Source organism: Rhinoraja longicauda, chromosome 13, assembly GCF_053455715.1.
Source record: "Rhinoraja longicauda isolate Sanriku21f chromosome 13, sRhiLon1.1, whole genome shotgun sequence".
Lineage (NCBI taxonomy): Eukaryota > Metazoa > Chordata > Chondrichthyes > Rajiformes > Arhynchobatidae > Rhinoraja > Rhinoraja longicauda.
The window spans coordinates 41,364,730-41,389,833 of NC_135965.1; the positions used below are offsets into that span (position 1 = coordinate 41,364,730).

Here is a 25,104-nt window from a genome sequence, read left to right on the forward strand (position 1 = left end):
AGAATTTCCTATGTGATTGATTTTAGGAACAACTGTGAAAAATTACATAAAGGGCAAGCATTTCCCTTTATGTAACTTCTCACAGTTGTTTACTACAAATTGTAAACTATAAATTATATCGAACAAGGCTACCCACCATGTACATGAGGATATCTCTTATCATCACCATTGCTGTCTGATGATCATTCCATGCTTGATTTAAGGTCTGCAGGAAGTTGTTATTTAATGAGTTCAACACATCTTCTCGTACCTGTAAAAGAAATACACACTTAGATTTTATCTGATCACGTTTTGTGAAAGCTTCCATAGGTAAAACTATTGCAAAACAAAACAATCAACTAGCGTTGGGATACTGCACACAGGTAGTTATGTTTAAAAAAATCAGTTTAAGTTGCATGTGCTAAATCTGTGTTGTAACTTTTTACAGTAAATTTCAGCAAAAATCACTTGAGGGTCATTGAGAAGAAACATTTAATTTTAACCGTACAAAACCAGATAATATTATTCCTATCTATATCAATGATTTGGAAAAGAACATACACGGCAAGATTAGCAAGTTTGCAGATGATACAAAAGTGGGTGGTTTTGCAGGTAGTGAAGATGGTTGTGAAAAATTGCAGCAGGATCTTGATCAATTGGAATTTAATATAGAAAAGTGTGAGGTGTTGCATTTTGGGAAGTCTAACATGGGCAGGAACTACACGGTGCATGGTAGGGTTCTGGGGAGTGTTGTAGGGCAGAGGGATTTAGGAGTGCAGATGCATGGTTCCTTGAGGGTGGAGTCACAGGTGGATTGGGTGATCAAAAAGGATTTTGGCACATTGGCCTTCATCAGTCAGAGTATTGAGTATAGAAGTTGGGAGGCCATGTTGCAGTTGTATAAGACTTGACGAGGCTGCATTTAGAGTATTATGTTCAGTTCTGGGCACCGTGTTATAGGAAAGATGTTGTCAAGCTGGAAACTGTACAGAGAAGATTTACCAGGATGTTGCCAGGGCTAGAGGGTCTGAGCTATCGGGACGTTGAGTAGCCTGGGACTCTATTCCTTGAAGTGCAGGGGGATGAGGGGTGACCTTGTAGAGGTATATAAAATCATCAGAGGGATAGATCGGGTAGATGCACAGAGGCTCTTGCCCAGAGTAGGTAAATCAAGGACCAGAGAACATAGGTTTAAGATGAAGGGGAAAAGATTTAATAGGAATCTGAGGGGTAACTTTTTCACACAAAGGGTGGTAGATGTATGGAACAAGCTGCCAGAGGAGGTAGTTGAGGCAGAGACTATTCGAACATTTAAGAAACAGTTAGACAGATACATGGATAGGACAGGTTTGGAGGGATATGACCAAATGTGGACAGGTGGGACTAATGTAGCTGGGACACGTTGGCCGGTGTGGGCAAGTTGGGAAGGGCTTGTTTCCGCACTGTATCACTCCATGACTCTATAAGAGTCTATATTTAAACACACAGATACTATGGCTCAATAAAAATACAAATTTTATTAAATTTACTGTATTTATGGTTTTATAAATTCATATATTATTGGTAGGGAAATACTGTAATCTATTACACAACTGCCGATCGAAAAATAGGAGACTCGGTAGAGTTAAGGATTGGTGGAAGAGAAATTATGTTTGAGAGAACTATTTGAAATTTGAAAATTTTGAGATTATATTTGGGAAAAGATAGGAATGAACTAACCAGAATGGTTAACTAACCAGCTTCAACTTTTATGTTTCCATGAATTTAGATTTTGAAAACAATTGAAATTTATTGTTGGATGCTTCCTCCACATTGACATGATGGGAGATCAAGGTTTTAATTTCCATGCTGCTAGATCTGTTACTGATTTAAGACAATTATACATGACCCAGTTACAACTACTGAGATTGTTGAAATGTAGCCGAGAGAAGGCACGATGTAAATGAACACATTACCAAAAAGTCACGTACATTTAGTAGCTTTCTGCAATAGTTTATAAACAGTATTTGTTCAAAACAACCGTGGAAACAGAAAATATTTTTTTTCTGGTATTTGTCAAGGAGTGAAGTGCAAAGATTCCCAGGGGCACCATATTACTAAATGCATGATAACAATTCTACGTAGCTTTCAAAATTAATTCCCATTGATTTCAATGATACAGACATTCAGAAAAGGAATCTTGGAAGGATAAATTGCATTTTTAAGAGGACTCGACCATGGATTAACTTTACTCCATTGGACAAAAACGTTTGTTTTGCTTTGCTCATCTCATATACACTGTTTAATGGAGAGCAATGACAGTGTGAGATCATGAGCTCAAGCTGTTCTTTAAGATGAGTGTTTCAACGATGCAAACTGTGCATATCACAGATATAATGTTCAGTGCTATCATCATATATCATATCATATCATATATATACAGCGCGGAAACAGGCCTTTTCGGCCCACCAAGTCCGCGCCGCCCAGCGATCTCCGCACATTAACACTATCCTACACCCACTAGGGACAATTTTTTACATTTACCCAGTCAATTAACCTACATATCTATTCATTTATAGATAGTAATGCTAATCAACACTTAGCACTTGTTTTTCGCCAAAATAGCTGACACGTACCTTATTGATCAGATGCTCAGTTACAACTTCTCTCAGTCCAGTATATAATTTCTCACCATGTTTATGCAATACCATTGTATATGCATTTCTGTAGAGTTCTTCAAAGCTGAGTCCACTATTATTTTTGCGTTGAATCTCTTGGATGGCATTCTTCAGTAAATCCCAGATACTATTTACATACTTTTCATCCATAGTCATCTGCAAGATTGAAATTAATAACTTTGAGTATTCCAAGTCTAATCAAATGGCTGCTCATTTTCAAATAAAAAATAACAATGAAAAGATAAAGTCACTCAAAAAAAGACTTTTCTATCAATCAGAGATTATTCACCATTACTATGGGTGGTGGTCACAGTAGTGAAGGGAGAATGGTGGTGCAATTGAGCAAAGCAGTTTACATGCACCTTTTGGTAGCTTACTTGATTTGTAATACATCACTTAAAAAAACTCAATAATTAATTCACTTCAAGGCCAACGTAAGAAAAAAAAATAACATATCTGATAAATTATCAGTCTGTGCAGAGTCTAAAATTCTGACACCAAGAACCACCACAATCTTAGGTTAAAATAGTATCGACTTCAAAATGGCATGATTTTGGTATGACAAATGAATGTCTTCATTCGTAACATACTAAGAAATAACATTAAAAAAATTGCAATTATACTGCCTCTAACGTAACAAAGCACGAGGCTTCACAGAAATGTTCTAAGTAATATCTGATAGAGTCCAATACAAAACTAGGACTGACGTCCATAATCAAGTAAACTTGAAGGTATATGGGACCCGATAGGTAACGTTATCAATACAGCCCGTGACGGTTATGTGGGACAAATTTATAAGGCTAGCTCCAATAACAATGTCTAAAAGCTATTTGGACAGGAAAGTTTTAGAGGGATATTGGCCAAGTGCAGATAAATGGAGCAAGCTCAGGTAGGCAACCAAGTCAGCAAGGAAATGTTGGGCAGAGGAGCATGTTTCCATGCTATGCTACTCAATGAATAGACAAGTATTCACAAGATGTCTCACAATACTGATGAGTTAGAGGAAGAATAATGGAACAGGAATATACGAATATTAGCATGTCCCTCAATAGGATCATTGGTAATTTTATCTCAATAATAAATACCAGGGTTTAGAAACGTTGGACCAAGGTTTCCCCAATATAGTTCTTGAATATTTCAATTGAACAAAAATAGTTGTTTGTGCACATGAAGAGTTCCACCTTAACCACATCATGCATTGAAAAATAAACTTTTGATTTCACTTTTTAGTGAAATGGTAGTAAGCTCCCATTTCAAACTCATCAGAACCTTTTTTCGAAACCCATCAAATCCTGTCATTTACAACATCTTAATTAGATCTAATTGTGTCTAACTTTTGCCATCGTGTGCTTAAGGATTTTAATATTAATTTCCTGTGCCTATACTATACCCCCATTAATTATATGCATCCTCAGGTACAGTGTGATGAACCAATCATGATTTTCCAGATGGGATGTACGGCACGGTAGCGCAGCGGTAGAGTTGCTGCTTTACAGCGAATGCAGCGCCGGAGACTCAGGTTCGATCCTGACTACGGGCGCTGCACTGTAAGGAGTTTGTACGTTCTCCCCGTGACCGGCGTGGGTTTTCTCCGAGATCTTCGGTTTCCTCCCACACTCCAAAGACGTACAGGTATGTAGGTTAATTGGCTGGGTAAATGTAAAAATTGTCCCTAGTGGGTGTAGGATAGTGTTAATGCTGGGCGGCACGGACTTGGTGGGCCGAAAAGGCCTGTTTCCGGCTGTATATATATGATATGATGATGATATGATATGATGATGATGTGAAGCTTCATCGGTTGTTAGGAAGATATTATTTAACTTCATTAACCACAGTTTTGCTTAATAGTATGTTACCCATGTCTCTGCAAGTTGTTTATGCCATTTGACAACTTGCTGCATATTGCTGTTGGGAGGGATCGGGGACTGTGCGTGTCTTCATATCCACAGCGAAACACTTAAAGCACTGTGCAGATAGATCCTTGGAGATTTTGACCTGTCACACTCTGTTAAAGAATTTCCACCTTCAAAACAATTTCCAACCTGTGCTCCAAGGCTTCTAAGTTTTATATTTTAGTTTTTGCTAACTTCCACTGAATGTTAATCTATATGCAATTCAGGAAGGTATTCAGTAAAAGTTCACAATTTCAGATCACCATTTAATTGATTTCTATAAAAATGTAACTAACTCAACTAGTTCCACTGTTAAAGAATTTATGCTGAATCCAATATACCATTTATTATCTATCCAAGTATTTTGTCAGTTTGCCTTGATAACAAGTCCCAGGAATGTGCCAAAAAGTAATGCCAAAGGAAAATTAAATACACTGCCCATGCTGGAAGACTGAGAAACAGAATAGATAGAGCTAGATAGAGCTCTTAAGGATAGCGGAGTCAGGGGGTATGGGGAGAAAGCAGGAACGGGGTACTGATTGAGAATGATCAGCCATGATCACATTGAATGGCGGTGCTGGCTCGAAGGGCCGAATGGCCTACTCCTGCACCTATTGTCTATTGTCTAATATGGTAGAAACACTCAAGAGGTCAGGCAGCATCCAAGCAAAAAGAAAATGTTTGAACATTTTTCATCAGAACTGGGAAAAAGCAAGTTAGTTTAAGTTGCAGAGAAGGTGGGGAAGGATGGATAAGACAAAAAAGTGTACACTCTCATAGGACAAAGCCAAAATTACCAGATACGTTGTTAACGTAATTATTGGGATAAAGAGAGCAGTTCGAAAATTGGAACAAAGGTTGAGAGCAGTTGGAGTGTGAGAAAATAAAGGAACGTGAAAGGAGTAAAATACAGGGCTGGCTATGTGACCTACCCACTTGGTCAAGCTGTGTAATGCGAAGAGAACGTGAGTAAGAACAAAACTGAGACTCTCCTTCAATGTCAGCAAGACGATGGAGTTAGTTATTGACTTCAGGAAACAAGGTGGTGTATACGCCCTAGTCATCGTCAATGGTGAGAAGGTGGAGATGGTCGAGAGCTCCAGGTTCCTAGGTGTAAATATTACCAGCAATTTGTCCTGGACCAACCACATTGAAGGTACCACCAGAAAGCACAGCAATGCCTTGATTTCCTCAGGTGACTTGTTTGGCACGTATCCAACAATTTTCCCCAACTTTTACAGTAGCACTTTAGTAATCATCCTATCAGGATGCGTCACATATTTGTTTGGCAATAATTATATCGAAGACAGCAAGAAATTGCAGTGTTCTGCATGTAGCTCAATCCATCGTATAAACTAGCCTTCCCCCATCGACTCCATCTACACTTCACATCGCCTTGGGAAAGCAACCAACATGATCAAAGAACATTTATACCTCAAAATAGACACAAAAAGCTGGAGTAATTCAGCAAGTCAGGCAGCAACTCTGGAAAAAAGGAATAGGTGAGGTTTCGGGAACTTCTCAACATTTATACCTCAGCCATTCCCTCTTCTTCTCCTCTCTCCAGTTGGTCAGAAGATACAAAAGCTTAAAAGCACATACCACCAGATTCAGGAGCACTTCTTTCTCGCTTTTATCAGACTAATGAACAGTTCTCAAGTACGCTGCAGGTGTAGTCCAGATCTCCCAACCTAGCGAGTGACCCTTGCACTTTATTTTTGCACCTCTGTAACTAAACCTATAGCATTATAATTGTATATTCTGTGCTCTGGTAATTTTATAACATATAACATATATAACAACTACAGCATGGAAACAGGCCTGTCCGGCCCTACCAGTCCACGCCGACCATTCTCCCTGACCTAGTCTCATCTACCTGCACTCAGACCATAACCCTCCAATCCCCTCCTATCCATATACCTATCCAATTTACTCTTAAATAATAAAATCGAGCCAGCCTGCACCACTTCCACCGGAAGCCCATTCCATACAGCCACAACCCTCTGAGTAAAGAAGTTCCCCCTCATGTTACCCCTAAACCTTTGTCCCTCAATTCTGAAGCTATGTCCCCTTGTTGGAATCTTCCCCACTCTCAAAGGGAAAAGCCTACCCACGTCAACTCTGTCCGTCCCTCTCAAAATTTAAAAAACCTCTATCAAGTCCCCCCCCTCAACCTTCTACGCTCCAAAGAATAAAGACCCAACCTGTTCAACCTCTCTCTGTAGCCTAAGTGCTGAAACCCAGGCAACATTCTAGTAAATCTCCTCTGTACCCTCTCCATTTTGTCGACATCCTTCCTATAATTTGGCGACCAGAACTGCACACCATACTCCAGATTTGGCCTCACCAATGCCCTGTACAATTTCAACATTACATCCCAACTTCTATACTCGATGCTCTGATTTATAAAGGCAAGCATACCAAACGCCTTCTTCACCACCCTATCCACATGAGACTCCACCTTCAGGGAACAATGCACAGTTATTCCCAGATCCCTCTGTTCCACTGCATTCCTCAATTCCCTACCATTTACCCTGTACGTCCTATTTTGATTTGTCCTACCAAAATGCAGCACCTCACACTTATCAGCATTAAACTCCATCTGCCATCTTTCAGCCCACCCTTCCAAAAGGCCCAAGTCTCTCTGTAGACTTTGAAAATCTACCTCACTATCAACTACTCCACCTATCTTAGTATCATCTGCATATTTACTAATCCAATTTGCCACACCATCATCCAGATCATTAATGTAAATGACAAACAACAGTGGACCCAACACAGATCCTTGGGGCACTCCACTAGACACTGGCCTCCAACCTGACATACAATTGTCAACCGTTACCCTCTGGTATCTCCCATTCAGCCATTGTTGAATCCATCTTGCAACCTCACTATTAATACCCAACGATTTAACCTTCTTAATCAACCTTCCATGTGGAACCTTGTCAAATGCCTTACTGAAGTCCATATAGACAACATCCACAGCCTTGCCCTTATCAATTTCCCTGGTAACCTCTTCAAAAAATTCAAGAAGATTAGTCAAACATGACCTTCCAGGCACATCTTGCAATACGTGTTGGACTTGTGCATGGTTTGACTGTAAAGTATAATATTTGACAGGATAGCATGCAGACAAGCCTTTTCACTATATCTCAGTAGAGGTGACAATAATAAACCCATAACAATATCAAGAACTTGTTATATTTCTCCTAGTGAAATAGCAAGAGCACAGGTGCAGCATGTTCCTGTTGAAGGATGAAGGGCAAGTCTGGCACATTTAGATAACCATAACTGAAGAGAGACCCTGGGCGGGAAAAAGGAGGCATGTCAGATTTAGTTGGGATCAGGTGAATCCCTCCACGAATATAAGAAGTGTAGAAGACCATTAACGTCAGAAATCAGGAGGGCAAGAGGACAATATGAAATTGATCTGGCAGAAATCCTAAGAGATTCTACAGGGATATTAAGCGCAAAAATGCAGACCAGGTAGAGATGGATAATGTTACACAATGTTAAAAAACTAATTTGATGATGGGTACCATATGAAAAGATCAGAAGCTCATCTCATGTGAAGTAGGAAACTGAGTTTGCAGAATCTAACTTAAACAACGCCAGATGTTCGTTATCAATTACAAATAGTGGGCTGAATTGTGCCAAGTCAACTATTTACATATAATTCGGGGCATACCCTGTAAATAAGGATGCCTCGAACTTACTGACAGATCCCAAGGACTGCACAGAATAGTTTGCTCCATCACTGCATGCAATGCACTAGTCTGGAGAAATCACCACACAGATCCTGTGCCACATAAGACTCAAGGATACCAAACTACATCAATTTCAAAGGGGATTGTACATCTACGAAGTCACAGCAAGGACAAAGGTAAAAATAACACTTATTTTATTTACACATCTTCTTGATTAATCATATTTACTTTTTTAAATGTTTATTTCCGAATGATTTAATAACTTGAAATGTTAATCTTTTAAAGTAAATTTAAACTTTCGCATTGGGCAAGTGCAATGTATGAATGAATGAATGGATAAGTTATTGACCAGGTATGCAGATAAAAGGAATGTGCCTTGGTGCTCCGCTCACAAATGACAACACAAACATACAGTTAACAATTAAGAATAAAGCATAAACACATCAAAACAATAAGGATACACCATTACGGTCTAAACATGTGGGTGGAAATAAACCAGAGCAAAAAAGAGATGACAGACTTTGGTTATTGAGTAGAACTATCACTCGTGGGAAAAAAAGCAGTTCTTATGTCTGGCTGTGGCTGCTTTGACAGTCCGGAGTCGCCTTCCAGAGGGAAGTGCTTCGAAGAGTTAGTGGCCAGGGTGAGAGGGGTCAGAAATGATCTTGCCGGCTCGCTTCATGGCCCTTGCAGTGTTCAGTTCGTCAATGGGGGGAAGGTTGCAGCTAACAACCTTCGCAGCTGTGCGAATGATCCGTTGCAGCCTCCGGATGTCATGCTTGGTGGCTGAGCCAAACCAGACCATGATGGAGAAGGTGAGGACGGACTCAATGATAGTAGTATAGAATTGGACCATCATTGTCTGTGGCAGATTGTGTTTCTTCAGTTGCCGCAGGAAGTACATCCTCTGTTGGGCCTTTTTGACTGTGGAGTCGATGGTGGCCCTCCATTTAAGGTCCCTGGAGATGATGGATCCAAGGAACTTAAATGACTCCACAGATGTGACTATGGTGTTGTTGATGGTGAGTGGGGGGAGGGGGATCTCTTTGAAAGTCTACAATTAGTTCCACTATATATTGCAGTATGTATTGGCAAATACTTCCAAAGAAACTGCCAATGAATTATGTGCACGAGAAACAACATTCATAAATTGATACTTCTCCAAGGAAACATGCCGTTGAATAGTATCAACGTCGAATAGTATCAAACACCAGGCGTGGGAAAAGTCAAATTCCTACGGAACATGTACTGGTAGATGTGGATGAAAGGGGAGTCGATGTTGAATGCTGCAGAGTGGTGGAGGTGGTTCCAAAAGCAGATTCAGGACAAGTGATAATACTTCATTAATGCACCAGAAAAGATGATGTGCGGAACTCAGCGTAAAGGAGGCCTTTGAATGGAGGGAAACCATTCAAAACTAGTATTAAAATGTCTTTAGTTTAGTTTATTATTATTGTCTCGTATACAGAGGTATAGTGAAATGCTTTTTTTGTTACATGCTATCAAGTCAGTGAAAAGACTATATACGATTATAATCAAGCCACCCACAGTGTACAGACTTGCACATTTAAGTAATTTATTCAATTAAAAAGGCCCATTTTGTTTGATATAACTCAAATACTTGGCCAACTAAAATTATTTGGGTTTTGAGCATTTTATAAACGGTATTTCTCAGCTAATGTACTTCTAAAAATGAAATGTAAATTCAAATGGAGGCCAGAAGGCTTGTCAGTATAAATTATAATTTGAATCAGACTTTATTTGTTATTTATGAAAGGCTGGATTGACCAAAGTCATATTTTTGTTACATAATAGTTTATGCATTACAGTAGGAAATAAAGGCTAAAGAAATCTAAAGAAACCAAAACTGAAAAGCCAAATAATAATTCTAAAGCTGGAAATATGAAACACAGCCGAATGTGATTTAAAAATATTAAGTTAGGCAACAACAGAGAAACAATGAATATTTCAGGTTAATTGACTTTGAGGAAATAATCTAAAATGTTAATTCAGTTTCTCTCTCCACAAAAGTTGCCATCCAAATACTTAAGTCATAGATGTTCTATATCCAAAATAAATCATGTTATTCAGCATACACATTTTCACATTTCTGGAATCCTCTTCTGTCACTAACAAGTGCAACACAATTTCAATTGTCAACTCTTTTTTTCAACCTGGATAAAATAATCAGTTCCATCATTCCAGTTCCCAAGAAAAATAAAATGATCTGTCTCAATAATTACTGCCCAATAACTCTAACATCAACCCTAATGAGGTCGACACAAAATGCTGGAGTAACTCAGCGAGACAGGCAGCATCTCTGGAGAGAAGGAATGTGTGACGTTTTGGGTCGAGACCCTTCCTCAGACCTGACTCTTTAACCATAATGAGGTGTTCTGCACTTGACTTCTGGACAATCTAGAAACTTGCACACAGGAACAATCGGTCTATGGATGATGCCATCTCTCTTGCAATCAGCTCTAAATCACCTTGAGACACTCATATCAGGATGCTTTTCATTGACACCAGGTCAACTTTTAACACCATAATTCCAAATTAGATTCTTTATAAATTCTAAACCTTAGCTTGGGGATCTCCATCGGCAATTAGCTTCCGGTCTTCCTGACTGGCAGACCTGGAGGTGAGAATTGGTCATAACACTTCCTTCATCCTGACCCTCAACACTGGTGCCCCTCAGGATTGTCCTGGTCAGTCCTTTACTCTGCTCCCCGTACACCCTTGACCATGTGGCTAAGTACGATACGATAAACTTTATTCATCACCGGAGGGAAATTGGTCTGCCAACAGTCACAACACACAAGGTACACAAAAACGTGAAATCAAAAGTGAACAAAAGGACGTGACTGTTTGCTGGTTGCCTTGTGCACAGCGCCTAAACCGGAACGAACGAACAAACACAGGCTTATCCCCTGGGCAGAGGATTCTAAAGCTACAGTGCTCCCCCCCCCCCCCCCCCCCCCCATTCCCTTTGTTTTCCCCACTGGTCCCCGTTGCTCTTCACGGCGGTCCCCCCTCACCGGGTCTCCTGTTATTCACGGCAGTCTGAATGAAAACATCTGCAAACCAGACCACCACTTATACATTATTGGAAAATCAATGTTGATCAAATTACTCCAAATGTTAATTTAGTTTGTCCTAACTTCCAACACTGATGGCAGGTCAGTTAATTACAAACACATTCCACATACAAACCAGATCCAGTAATTGTACGAGAAATCAGTCAAATACCCTTTTAACCAATATACTCTGTGACATTTCTAAATGCCAAAAGGTCAATCACATAAGTTTTGACCTACATTTTGTAAAATTTGATAATGTATTCATAATAGAAATAGTGACACCATGGCACAATCAATAAAGTGACACTTAAATAGTAGAATAACAAAGGTTTGGTTCAGCCTGGCCGCTCGTGTAATGGTATAAATGTTGATAACACTGCAGCTAAAGCAGTAAAAGCTGCTACCTCATAGCTCCAGCAACCCAAGTTCAATCCTAACCTCAGGTGTTTTCTCCGCACAGGAAGCACATCCTCCCTCACTGCAGTTTCACTTGGCTGCATCGGATTACTCTCACATCCCAAAGATGTACTAGTGGTAACATTTATTGGTATATCTATTGCTTGGTGTCTAACACAGGTGAGCAGTTGGAGAATCAGGAAAGAATTGATGGGCAACGGGTTACAAAATTTCAGTGAAATAAGTGGCAGGATAAGGTCCCCAGGAGTCCTCCAGAACCAATGATACGCTGTTTATGAACAAGGAATTGTTATTCTTCCCCCACCCCCACCCCATGGACTAAGGAAAACAAAATGGTTAAGGAGTGAAATGAATGAGTGAATGCGATGCATTCCAAAATACTTTCTAGAATATCCTTCAGAATTGGGCAATATAGTGGCACTGCTGGAAGACCTGCTGCCTCACAGCCCTGGTGACCCGGGTTCAATCCAGACTTCAGGTGCTGTCTGTGTGGATTATGCACGTTCTCCTGATGGCTGCGTGGGTTTCCTCTGGGTGCTTTGGTTTCCTCCCACACCTCAAAGATGTGTGGGTTTGTAGGTTAATTGGCCTCCATAAATTGCCCTTGGTGTGTAGGGAGTGGATGAGTAAGCGGGATAATGTAAATTAGTGTGAACAGGTGATTGACGGTTGGCGTGGCCTCGTTGGGCCAAGGGGCCCGTTTCCATGCTGTACCTCGAAGGTAGATTCATTTTGAAGACTTATGCTAGAACAGTAGTGAAATTAAAGGGGCAGAGTCCAGATTTTGGGCAACCAGTACAAAAACAATTTTTAATCCCACCATGGTATCTGGGGATTATCCAAGTGATTACAAATTAAAATGTCTAGTATTAGTTATGGTGATCATGTAACAACAGATTGCTGTTAACATAAATCAGCTTCATCTGTGCCTGTCAGGGAAGAAAATCTGCCACACTCTAACTGTTGAACCTGATGCCACTCTAATCCCATCAACATGGTTGACTTTTATATGGTTATTATGAGATTAGCAGGTAGTGTAAAGATATAAATACAAGGAAAAAATGTTCTACATACTTTCAAAGTCTTAAAGAGAATGGGTTTCTATAACTTTGCTGCATTTACCTTTGTTAATGGAATGAAAAATGTTAATTAAAAAAATGTTTCACAAATTACTGGGAACGAAACAACTATCTTTTTTTGGGCTGGCACAGTGGCGCAGCGGTAGAGTTGCTGCCTTATAACGCCAGACTCGGGTTCGATCCTGACTTTGGGTGCTGTCTGTATGGAGTTTGTATGTTCTCCCTGTGACCATGTGGGTTTTCTCTGGATGCACCAATTTCCTCCCACATTCCAAAGATGTACAGGTTTGTAGGTTAATTTTCTTTGGTAAAATTGTAAATTGTCCCTAGTATGTAGGATAGTGCTAGTGTATGGGGGTGATTGCTGGTCGGCACACACTCATGGTCTAAAGGGCCTGTTTCCATGCTGTATCTCTAGTCTACAGTGGATTTTGTCCACGAGTTTCCAAACAGTTATTAATAAAGCTTATACACAAAAGATTATTAGTACGTTGAGAGCAGACCATATGACTTGGATAGTAGTCTAAGACTATTTGCTTAGTCAGAGACTGATAGCAAACAAACAATTTAGTCCCTTACTGAGAGGACTGTATCCAATCTTGATTACTTGAAATCCCTACAGTAAACTCTAATAATCCAGATAAAGAGGCAAGAAGTCAACCATCCAATTAAAAATGTTAGTGGATCCTCTGATGCAATACTCAGGAAGTGGTATTTTCAGGTGTTAAATCTAGTCTATATGAATTAGTTAATATAACAAATATTAAATCAACCAAATCAGTTTCAAAAATTAAATACTTTCATTGTGAAAAAAAGATTAGTTGAATATACACTGCAATTACATAATTTTCAGATAAGATCCCACCTTTCAACAATACTAAAATGCAGATACTATTAAGGCAGTACATCATCTCAGCTGTCAAGTATTCTGGCAACCATCCAAACTCAAAAAAATGTCTGCTGGCCACATGCACATCTAAATACACGTTCATGTGTGAATTTAAAATATTCAGGACTCACTCTCCCAAATCAAAATTAGCAAATGGCCTTCAGGAAAATTAAAAATAGAGAAGACCTTTTTTAATATCTTCATTGAATTTAAAGTCGACTATATGCCAATCTTTTTTGCAACAAATTAGAAAATTCAATCTTTGATACACATTGTTCCCAATTCAACCCCTTTTTGGACTATTGGAATACATTTCAGTATCCAATTACTAATCCAGTAAAGCTATAAATGTTTTAACAAAGAATTGCATATGATGGTTAATACACAGGACACAAAGTGCTGGAGAGATAGGTGGGAGTACAGGTGGGTGCCTGGGGAGGAGGGGGGTGATAACGGTTCAGGCGGGTGATAACGGTTCAGGCATCAGCTGAAGAAATAAATTGCTGAATGGAGGTGAGAGTGACTGACCTTGACATCAAGATGGCATTTAAAGAAGTATGTCACCAAGGAATCCTGGAAACAAAGTCAATGAACATTTGGGATGGAGTCATATCTCACTCAAAGAAAGCTTACTATTGACGGTGGTCAATCACCCCAACCTCAGGATATCATACCAAGAGCTCCTTGGGTGAGCGTCCTTGCATAGCTGCCTCATCGACATCTTTGTTCCTTTACTAAATCAGAAGTAGGTTGGTTTGCAAATGATTACACAATGTTCTGTTCTATTCAAAACTCCTCAGCAAGAATCAATCCATAATTATGTGCAGAAAGGTCGTTGGGACTATTAAAGAACCGAGATCTTAGCATGCATGTCCAAAAGTCCTTGAAGTTGGCAGCGCAGATTACGGCAGCATATAGGATGCTGGCCTTCATAAATCAGGGCATTGAACCAGATGAGCAGGGGGGGGGGGGGCTTGTGCTCCAACTTTATAAAACATTGTTCAGCATTCAGCTGGAGTAATGCATGCAGTCCTGGTCACCAAGGACAAGGAAGGATGTCATAGTACTAGATAGGGTAAACATGAGATTCAACAGAATGTTGCCTGGATGGAGCATTTTAATTATGAGGAGAGACTAGATCTGTATTCCCTGGAGCAGACGTTATGATGGGAAATGACTGAGGATTATAAATATGGTAGACTTCAAGGTTCTTTTCCCTTTATCAGAGGTGAATAAAACCAGAGGACATGGATTTAAGGGAAGAGTCAAGAGATTTGGAGAGACTTTGAGAGGAGGTTTTTTACCCAGAGAGTGATGAATACCTGGATTGCATTGCCAGACTGAGTAAAGGCAGCACATTCACTAACAGCATTTAAGATGTGCTAGATGAGTATGTGAATAGTTTAGCATTAAGGTCAACAGGCCAAATGCTGGAAGATGGGAGCCTGTTGGCTGGTATGGACGTGGTGGACCGAAAGGTCTGTTTCCCATGCTGTATAACAGGCCATTTAAGCATGAGCATGATAGGTGTTATGTAGTGACCATCTCCAACAATAGTGTTTGACCACATTAAATGTCATTACTATCTCTGAATCCTTAATTTTAGTATGGTTTAAAGATACAGTGTGAATACAGGCCCTTCGCCCCACCGAGGACCGTGCCGACCAATGACCCCACACATTAACACTATCCTACACACACTAGGGACAATTTACACATACACCAAGCCAATTAACCTACAAACTTGTGCGTCTTTAGAGTGTGGGAGGAACCCCTTGCGGTCACGGGGAGAACGTACAACTCCGTACAGACAGCACCCGTAGTCAGGATCGAACCTGGGTCTCCAACGCTGCAAGCACTGTAAGGCAGCAACTATATTGCTATGCCACCGTGCCGACCCTTTAAGTTCTCAACATAAACTTAACTGGACCATCCAACATAAATACTGTGGCTGCCAGATGGGTATTCCAGGGCATGAGACTCAGCTTTGTATTTCCATTTGGTACAGGAGGCCATTTCAGCCAAAGTCTGTGCCAGCTCATCGAGGAATCACACTCTCTCATCAATCTCCCATGCAAACTCCCAACACACCAAAACCTTTCCACCATCTACAAAGCACAAGTCAGGAATGTGTTGGAACTTGTTTGGATGATTGCAGCTCCAGCAACAATCAAGAAGCTCAACTCCCTTTAGAACAAAGCAACCTCCTTGTTTGGCAATCCAACCACCACCCTAAATATTCAGTTCTTCCATCATCAGCATGTGCTGCTACAAAATGTATCTCTGTTATATGGACTCCAACAGCACCTTTCAAAGCTGCAACCTGCAACAAGGCCAAGAGCTTTGCCCAATCTCAAGCTCTTAACTGCCCTTTCCCCCACAGCCCCCCCCATTTCTCTTTTAATTCATAAATGATTGCTGCATCTCTCTAGAACTCTAAAATCCTAAAACTTTGTTCTAGTGAAAAATTTCAAAGTTATTCAAGCTAATCTTCAAAATGTAATACATTGTGTCAACACAGACAAATCTCTGCCCCAGTTTTTCCACAGAAAATACTTTTCCTGCAATGTGCTCTCCAGAATGAAAACCTCAAACAATATCTTGGAGAAATACTGCTTTTTACATTCAACTGAAAAAATACTCCATATAGCTTTACATAGTCATCTTAATCTTCTGCAGTTTTAAAATCTATGTGCATACACATCCATAACTCTTAATGCTCCAGTTTTAAGAATATTGCCTTGTTGGGCATATCTCCTTTCTTTCATCCTCAGAAATTTGGGAATTTTAATTAAATCTGGGATTAAAGTCAGTCTGACTTGCCAGGCTCTCTATTTTGCAACTCCTACATTATTTTGTCTGTATTCCCACTCATTCATTGATCAGATGCCCTTGTTTATACCATATCTACAAAAGTCAGCCTGATTTCACAACAGAGATATCCTCTCACTAACCTCCCTATAATTTAACAAGCTTCTTTTGTTGCTTTCCCAGTATTGACAATGGGAACCTGAAATGTTTATTTCTCTTCCCACAGATGCAGCCTAACCTGAGTATTTTCAGCATTTTCTGCTTTTATCTCCGTGATAGTAAACATTAGTTTGATCTAGATTTAAACAAAGTTCAAGGATGAAGTTTTACTTTTTAAAAAATTGATGTGCCAAACAGGTAATAAAAACTGTCAGGGAAGATTAGAAAATCCCTTGATTTTTTTCAAATATTTTAAAGATTTACAGTTTGTTTAAGCTCAGTGTATTAGGCTGGATGAGCAGAAGCTTTGGAGATTTCAAGCTGATTGGAGCTGTCTGTCCAAAGCATAACAACTGTGGCACTTATTAAGAACAGTTTAAATGAGATGCTTAAGTCAGGCTGACATGTATGGCTATTACTTGTCACTTAGAAAAGCAATAGAAAATACAAAGGAAAAGCTGATTCCATCCCACTCAAAGAGTTTTATCAAAACATGAACAGGTCTCAGGTGGCGTTGCTCAAAGCAAATCTGATCCAAGCTGGAGCAGTAAAACACCAAATGTGTTGCAGTGAACCTATATCACTTTCTGGTTACAGTACTTAAGCACCAAAATAGATTCTTTTTTTCTAAAAGCAGTCAAAAGTAATTTCAATTAACAATAATTTCAAACTGAGCTGAAAACAATAAATAAAATCATTATGGATGCTAGGCAATATTAACTTTGGGAGTTGATTAAGACTAACCATGGGGTTGCATCTATCTGCGTTTTAAGAGATTTGTAAAATGTCATTTCTATCCAATCCTAATTTTATTGACCTGTACAAAACTTTTGACTTGTTTTTGGATTCTGTCCATGCAGTGCCCATGCCTTCTGCTGTACCACAGGAAAATAATTTATTGGACACAAACTGCAGATGCTGGAATCTTGAGGAAAAAACAGTACTAAAGAACTAAGCGGGTTACGCAGCTTGTGTGGAAAGAAAGGACAGATGGCAATTTGGGCCCGGGCCCTTCGTCAGACTGAACTTTTTTTCATGAGTTTGAATATCCGAATGCAACAAGCATAAGTGCAAATCAAGTACACGACCCACTATTTCACACTGGATTATTTTCAACCTCATGATGCAAGGTTCGCTCAGTGTATTTATTAATTAGAGGAAGTGGGGTTAGTACACAAAAGGAATACTGTATTATTATATTACATATGTTCACATTGAATGGCAGAGTAGGCTCAAGATGCCAATTGGGCACTATTGCTCTGTGTCATAAGTTTCTTATCATTTTTAGTGATACTAAGGATGACCAGATAATTTAGTTTGTTATACTGTTCTGCACTTTAAACACATCTAGTTGACCAATTTGGATAATTGCAGTTTTCTAGGTTTCCCATTAAAGCCAAGCCTACCAATCGATGAGTGTGATCAAAGCAATCTGGTTTCACACAACATATTTTCCCCATCAAAATCAGAATAATGTATTCTATGATGTATAAACAGCCGTTTTCATTATTAGAGAGGAACTGACCTCCAAGTTTCATATTTCGTGTACAAATTACTATTATTTGTACTTGGGCAACTGTACCAATACAGATTAGATAATGGAGATGCAGCAGTTCAAAAAAAAGATTAAGTAATATCAAGTGATGTTTTCAAAATAAAAACAAGCTTCATTTTCCAGTTTGAAATATCTACATTATCATTTACTGTATTTTTTTTTGTTGTAAAAACATACAATTTTAGATCTACATTCTCCTCAAATAATGCCCCAACCCCTACATTCCACTGAGAGTTTGATCTTTCAGGAGCACAATTCTCAAACCTAACTCATCAGAAACATAATCTGGGATGTCCAACCCCTAAAAGCAGCCTAGGAAAAGCATCTACTGATGCAAATTTCCACAAACTACCATCTGTGTCACAAATGTGCCTGTTACAATATCAGCAGAACAATCATCATGAAGAGTATTTTGTTTGTTCAATTTACTATCTTTTCAAGGATGACAAAACAAGATCAGGTAATGCGCAGCTTGTCCTATAAGCCGACCAAGTAAAATTAATTTAATAATAAATTAGTGATATTTAAGATATTTTCAAGTCATGTGTTCTGTAAAAATATAATCGTTCAATAAGTTAGAATATCTGAATTCAATGTCTAAGTTTCCTACCATCTTGAAGAAACCTGAAATTTATGTCTTCTTGATTATTATTGTCTAGACTATAAGAGAAGTCATACATGATCTTCACACCTTTCTCCTTATTTATAATACAGATGCTGAACAACCAAATCTCCAGCAGGAACACAATTCTGATGTCAAATAAGGCAACACCATTTCAATTCTTACACTGTAACTAAAATACAAATGTGGCATCAAGTTGGAGTACATGGTAGCGAGCTGATCGCTGCTAAAGGTAAGGGGGATGGGGGTCAACTGGACCGAAAACTGTATAAATAGACAACATTCCACTAACTTTAGATATGCACAGAGATATCCGAAGGAGTAACATTTAAAATAGAAAATTAATGCTACGCCGTAAACCTTCCGCCTCAACGTCCTGTCATCACCAGTAACACCCCATTGTCCCGAAAATCTACGAAGATAGTAACTCAGCGGGGCAGGCAGCATCTCTACCACGGACAAGGCTTCTCAATAAACCTGTGTAGGAAGGAGCTGTAGATGTTGCTTTACACCGAAGATAGACACAACAAGCTGGAGTAACTCAGCGGGTCAGGCCAGCATGTCTGGGGAAAAGGAATAGATGACGTTTCGGGTCGAGACCCTTCGCAATAAAATACTTGATTGGCTTCGTCATGTGTGCGTTGCTGTTTTTGTTAGGATGGGCTGGTGTGGAGGTAGAGGAAGTACATTAATAGCAAACAAAATCTAAAAAAATAAAATGCACCGTGCTCTCTAAATGAAGACATTCTCGCATTTAGCAGCCAGAAAAAGCCCTTCCAGTTTGGCTTCCAGGAAGCCCCATGAATATTAATCAAACGACAAGGGGCCTGCTGCTGTGTTGACATCCGCAAAGCCCGGGCCCTCGATTTGAAGCTCCCCGGCCTCTCGGGCTTCTCCTGCGGCCAGGCGCGTTGTGTGACCGCGGGGCCAGGGCCCCTTACTTACAGGGAAGGCTCGTATCCTCATCTTGGTGTCTTTCTTCGTCCCAGCTTTGCCCAGGTTTGACATGTTGGCTGCTGGCTGCCCTCACATAGGACTTCACTTGAGGAGGAGTGGGGGAGGAAGAGGACAGAGAAAAGGAGACGTGGGGGGGAGGAGGGGGGAAAGGAGCCGCCGCCGGGAGGGTAACGGTGTGTTGAGGGAGCGGATGGCCGGCCTAACCGACCCCTGGGGCAGAGAGGCGGCGGCGCCGTCGACCATGAACCAGTTCTCGGGGTCTGTTGAGGGTGAAGAATCGCTGCCCGGCGCTATGGCGGCCGACGCCCTCAGTGCGCAGGTCACCCGGCCGGACGGCCCGCCCCCAGCTCTCGCGAGACCCTCCCTCCCTCCCCCCCCCCCCGGCCGCCGCCTGGACGCGAGATCTGTTGAGGGGCGGGGTGAGAGGGCGGGGCAAAGCTGTCAATCACCCGGCTGCCTTGCAGCGTCCTGGAGGAGCAACTCGCCGATGTCACTATTGCACAGTGTCATTGGCTGTCACTATTGCACAGTGTCACTGGCTGTCACTATTGCACAGTGTCACTGGCTATCACTATTACATGGTGCACAGTGTCACTGGATGTCACTATTGCACAGTGCACAGTGTCACTGGCTGTCACTATTGCACAGTGTCACTGGCTATGCTCCCTCAGAGGGCCTCAAACGCTAGGGAGTAGAAATAGGTTTTGAGCCTGGACTTAAAGGAGTCGATGGAGGGGGCAGTTCTGATGGGGAGAGGGATGCTGTTCCACAGTCTAGGAGCTGCAACCGCAAAAGCTATCACTGTTGCACAGTGCAGTGCCACAGTGTCACTGGCTGTCACTATTGCATAGTGCACAGTGTCACTAGCTGTCACTGTTGCATAGTGCACAGTCACTGACTCACTATTGCATAGTGCACACTGTCACTGGCTGTCACTAGTGCACAGTATTACTGGTTGTCACTTGCATAGTGCACAGTGTCACTGGCTGTCACTATTGCACAGTGCACAAACCCTATTTCTACTCCCTAGCGTTTGAGGCCCTCTGAGGGGGGCATAGCCAGTGACACTGCAATAGTGACAGCTAGTGACACTGTGCTAGTGACAGCCGTTGGGTTGCTGCTGTCTAAATTACCTAAATTATTGCATCGTATGGGAGGCGCATTCCCAATCTCGTTGTACCCCTGGGTACAATGACAATAAAGATATATTGTATTGTATTGTATTGTATTGTAGTGACTGTGCACTGTGCAATAGTGATAGGCAGTGATATATATATATATATATATATATATATATATATATATATATTATACACGTATATGGATGTGGATATATCCTTTATGTGTGTGTACGTGTGTGTATGTGTATATATTACACACTGAATTTCTTTTCTCTCTCGTTTATCATATTGTTTACAGTGTACTATGTTTACATATTCGTTGTGCTGCAACAAGTAAGAATTTAATTGTTCTATCTGGGACACATGACAATAAAACACTCTTGACTCTTGACTTGAATAGCGACAGCCAGTGACACTGCATTGTGCAATAGTGACAGCCAGTGAAACTGTGCACTGTGCAATAGTGACAGCCAGTGACACTGTGCACTATGCAAGTGACAACCAGTAATATATATATATATATATATATATATATATATATACACACACATACTCAAAAAACAAACTATGGTAGAATAATAATAATAATAATAATAATAATAATAATAGTCAATTGAAGTTCAGAGCTTATTTGAGGTTGTAGTGTTTAATAGCCTGATGGCTGTAGGGAAGAAGCTGTTCCTGTACCTAGAGTTTTCAGGCTCCTGTACCTTCTTCCCAATGGCAGTGGTGAAATGAATGTGTGGACAGGATGGTGTGGGTCTCTGATGATGCTGGCTGCCTTTTTGAGGCAGCGACTCTGATAAATCCCTTCGATGGTGGGGAGGTCAGAGCCGATGATGTACTGGGCAGTGTTCACAACTTTTTGCAGTCTCTTCCGCTCCCAGGCATTCAAGTTGCTGAACCAGGTCATGATGCAACCAGTCAATGTGCTCTCTACTGTACACCTGTAGAAGTTCAAGAGAATCCTCTCTGACATACCGAATCTTCGTAATCTTCTCAGGAAGTAGAGACGTTGATGTGCTTTATTTATAATTGCATCAGTGTGCTGGGCCCAGGAAAGACCTTCGGAAATATGCACACCCAGAAATTTGAAGTTTTTGACTTTCTCCACCATCGTCCCGTTGATATAAACATGATTGTGGGTCCTCTTCTTTCCTCTTCCAAAGTTCACAATCAATTCATTGGTTTTACTGATACTGAGAGTCAGGTTGTTGTGCTGGCACCATTTAGCGAATCGGTCGATCTCACTTCTATACTCTGACTCATCACCATCTGTAATTCGTCCAACAAGAGTGGTGTCATCGGTGAATGTGAAGATAGAGTTCGCATGAGTATAGAGTGCGTAGAGCAGGGGGCTGAGCACGCAGCCTTGAGATGCTCCCCTACTGATTGTTAATGAGGAAGAAGTGTTTCTGCCAATTCGAACAGACTGTGGTCTGTGGGTGAAGACGTCGAGGATCCAATTGCAGAGGTTTGCACAGACACCCAGTTCCTTGAGCTTGGTAACCAGCTTTAAAAAAAAAATTTAAAGATTTAATCAAAAATATTTATTCAAATATTAAAATAATATTTACAAGACAATAAAACAAAACAAAACACACCACCATAATACAAGACAAGCAATAAACTATTATACAATGATCTTACAGTCCTTGTCAAGGATGCATCCAAATCCCCGTGGTGCCCAGCGGTCCCGGAAATCCCCCAGGGTGCGCATGGAAAGCGCAGAGTCCCTCTCCAAAACCACCCGGGCACGCACGTAACCCCGAAAAAAGGGCAGGCAGCTGGCTCGGGCAGAGCCCTCTTCAGCCTGGTGCCGTGACTTGCGGATGGCCAGCTTGGCCAGGCCCAGGAGCAACCCAACCAGGACTTCTTCGGCCCTACCCTCTCCCCTAGGCACAGGTGTCCAAAGATGAGGATGATGGGTGAGAAGTGCAGCCAGAAGGCAAGGAGTAGCCCCTTTAGGTATTGGAACAGGGGCTGCAACCTCACACACTCCATTTTCCACATGGTACACAGACTCTTCCAGCCCGCAATGGTAACCAGCTTGGAGGGGATGATGGTGTTGAACGCCGAGCTGTAGTCTATAAATAGCCTGACGTAAGTGTTTTTATTGTCCAAGTGGTCCAGTTCGGAGAGGAGAGCCAGTGAGATCGCATCCTCCATTGACCTGTAGGTGAACTGTAATGGGTCGAGGTTCTTGTTGAGGTAGGAGTTGATATGCACTATAACCAACCTCTCAAAGCACTTCATCACCACGGACGTTAGTGCCACTGGTCGATAGTTGCATTTTGTATCTTTTTTATCACTATTACTTGGAAACAGGAACTGCAGATGCCAGTTTACCAAAAAAGACAAAGTGCTGGAGTAACTCAGTGGGTAAGGCAGCACTTCTGTTGTGCCAAGATGTCACCATGCATATATTCCAGCAATTGTGTGTCTTTTTTAATCAATATTACTTCAAAGCAAGTAACTGCAGATGCTAGTTTACATAAAAAGACAAAGTGCTGGAGTAACTCAGTGGATTAGGCGGCATCTTACTCTGATGTGCAGAGATGTCTCCATGCATTTACTCCAGCACTTTGTGTCCTTTTTTTGTAAACCTGCATCTTCATTGTTTCTAAGTAACAGCGATAGGTCTGAAACATATCCATTGCACTGGCTATTTTATGTTAAAATTGTGCAATGCAGATAAAGGGTAAGAAATGGAAATGTTCAGCAATGCGAACTTTAGGACAGAAGTTTGCAGAAGTTGTGGAAAATGGAGAGAAAAGCACATTAAATAATAACTCATCAAAACACAGTCATCTATATACTAAAACTCTCGTTTGTTATCTTGTTTGTGACTGAACTTCAGCCAAAACGGTACATGATAGCGCAACAATTTTAGGCCCACCTTACTCACCATTGTCACTTTAGTGATAATGCAAGTAGTTTTATTGAAATCGGTGTTATATATTTAAAGTTATTCACATTTTAAAATTTAAAAGGAGGGGAGGGGGAGGGGAGGAGGGAGGAGGGAGGGGAGAAGGGGGGAGTGGGGGAGAAGGGAGGGGGGGTTGATGAGAGAGGGGAGGGGGGGGAGGACGGTGCTGCACCAATGCAGGAGAGGTTTGGGCCCAACGGGTCCACTTTGTCTAGTTGTTTATATAACCAGCACATGGGAAAATGTGTAGGAGCGAAGTCCCACTTTATATGTATAACGAGCAATATAAGAGGAAAGCAAAAGAACAAGTGAGTTTAAATAAATTATTGGCGAAGTGGTGTTTTCAGAAAAGGCATAATACATTTTGTATGAAAGCAAGAAACAAAGTGCTGGAGGGAATCAGCAGGTAAGGCAGCATCTATGGAGGGGGAGGGATTATAGACAGATAACGTTTCTGGGTGGGGCCCTTCATTGGGCCCTTTTTCCTTAAAATTCTGGCATCTACAGCCTCCTGTGTCTACATTCGTATAAAACGCCATCAAATGTACGATAAATATACAATTAGTTAAAAAGAAACAACTACTGTATTATGATACTGTAAAAGAACAACTGTCCAATTTATCATGTGTATAATAAAAATCATTCTTCCAGGATGTATTTCAAGCTCAGATTGCTTAATAATTTACAAAATATTTTAAATAAAGTGAGATGAAATCACCGAAGAATTGCTTCATATGCACTGTGGTATTCATGTGACACTCTGTGTCTCTACACTCCATGTAGCTCTAGTGAAATGCTGTCATAGAAACTGGAATATCTGGGCTTGCTCTCTGTGGGGTGAGTTGAAGTCGAAGGAATGGTGCGAAATGTGCCTGGAATTTTGAAGAAAATAATCAAACCTCCTGACTTTAAAAAAAAATCAAAATAAACTTTATTCAAGTAAAAAATCTGTACCGTACAGGAACTGTGCAAAAGATTATTCCAACATTCTTGGAGGCTATACAAACATTCAATAGTGTTTACACACATCACACAATTTTACCCCTCATCCTTGCCATTCATGTGGTCCCCTGGGGTGCAATTCCTTCCCTCATTTTAAGGGACGTCTCTCCACCACACCCTGCCCCCTATTGTTCAGCAGTGGAAGGACTTTAGACTGTTGCCCCCTCCCCCCCATCCCCCCACCCAACAGAGCCTTAGCATTGGCTGCACCAAGCTTCAGTGCGTCCGTCAGCACGTACTCGTGCAGT

The 25,104-nt window shown here is 40.8% G+C and overlaps 1 protein-coding gene across 2 annotated transcripts in view; it reads right to left on the reverse strand.

The window, feature by feature from the left end:
* Positions 1-20,138, reverse strand: part of cul3b (cullin 3b) — a 46,687-nt gene extending 26,549 nt beyond the window's left edge. For both annotated transcript variants that reach the window (XM_078410842.1, XM_078410843.1), the window contains exons 1-3: positions 19,793-20,138; positions 2,595-2,792; positions 137-250 (exon numbers count right to left, since the gene is read on the reverse strand). In XM_078410842.1, the coding sequence (XP_078266968.1) occupies positions 137-250; positions 2,595-2,792; positions 19,793-19,855 (375 nt within the window). In that variant the 5' untranslated portion in view covers positions 19,856-20,138. The remainder of the gene's footprint in view (positions 1-136; positions 251-2,594; positions 2,793-19,792) is intronic.
* Positions 20,139-25,104: the final 4,966 nt, after the last annotated feature.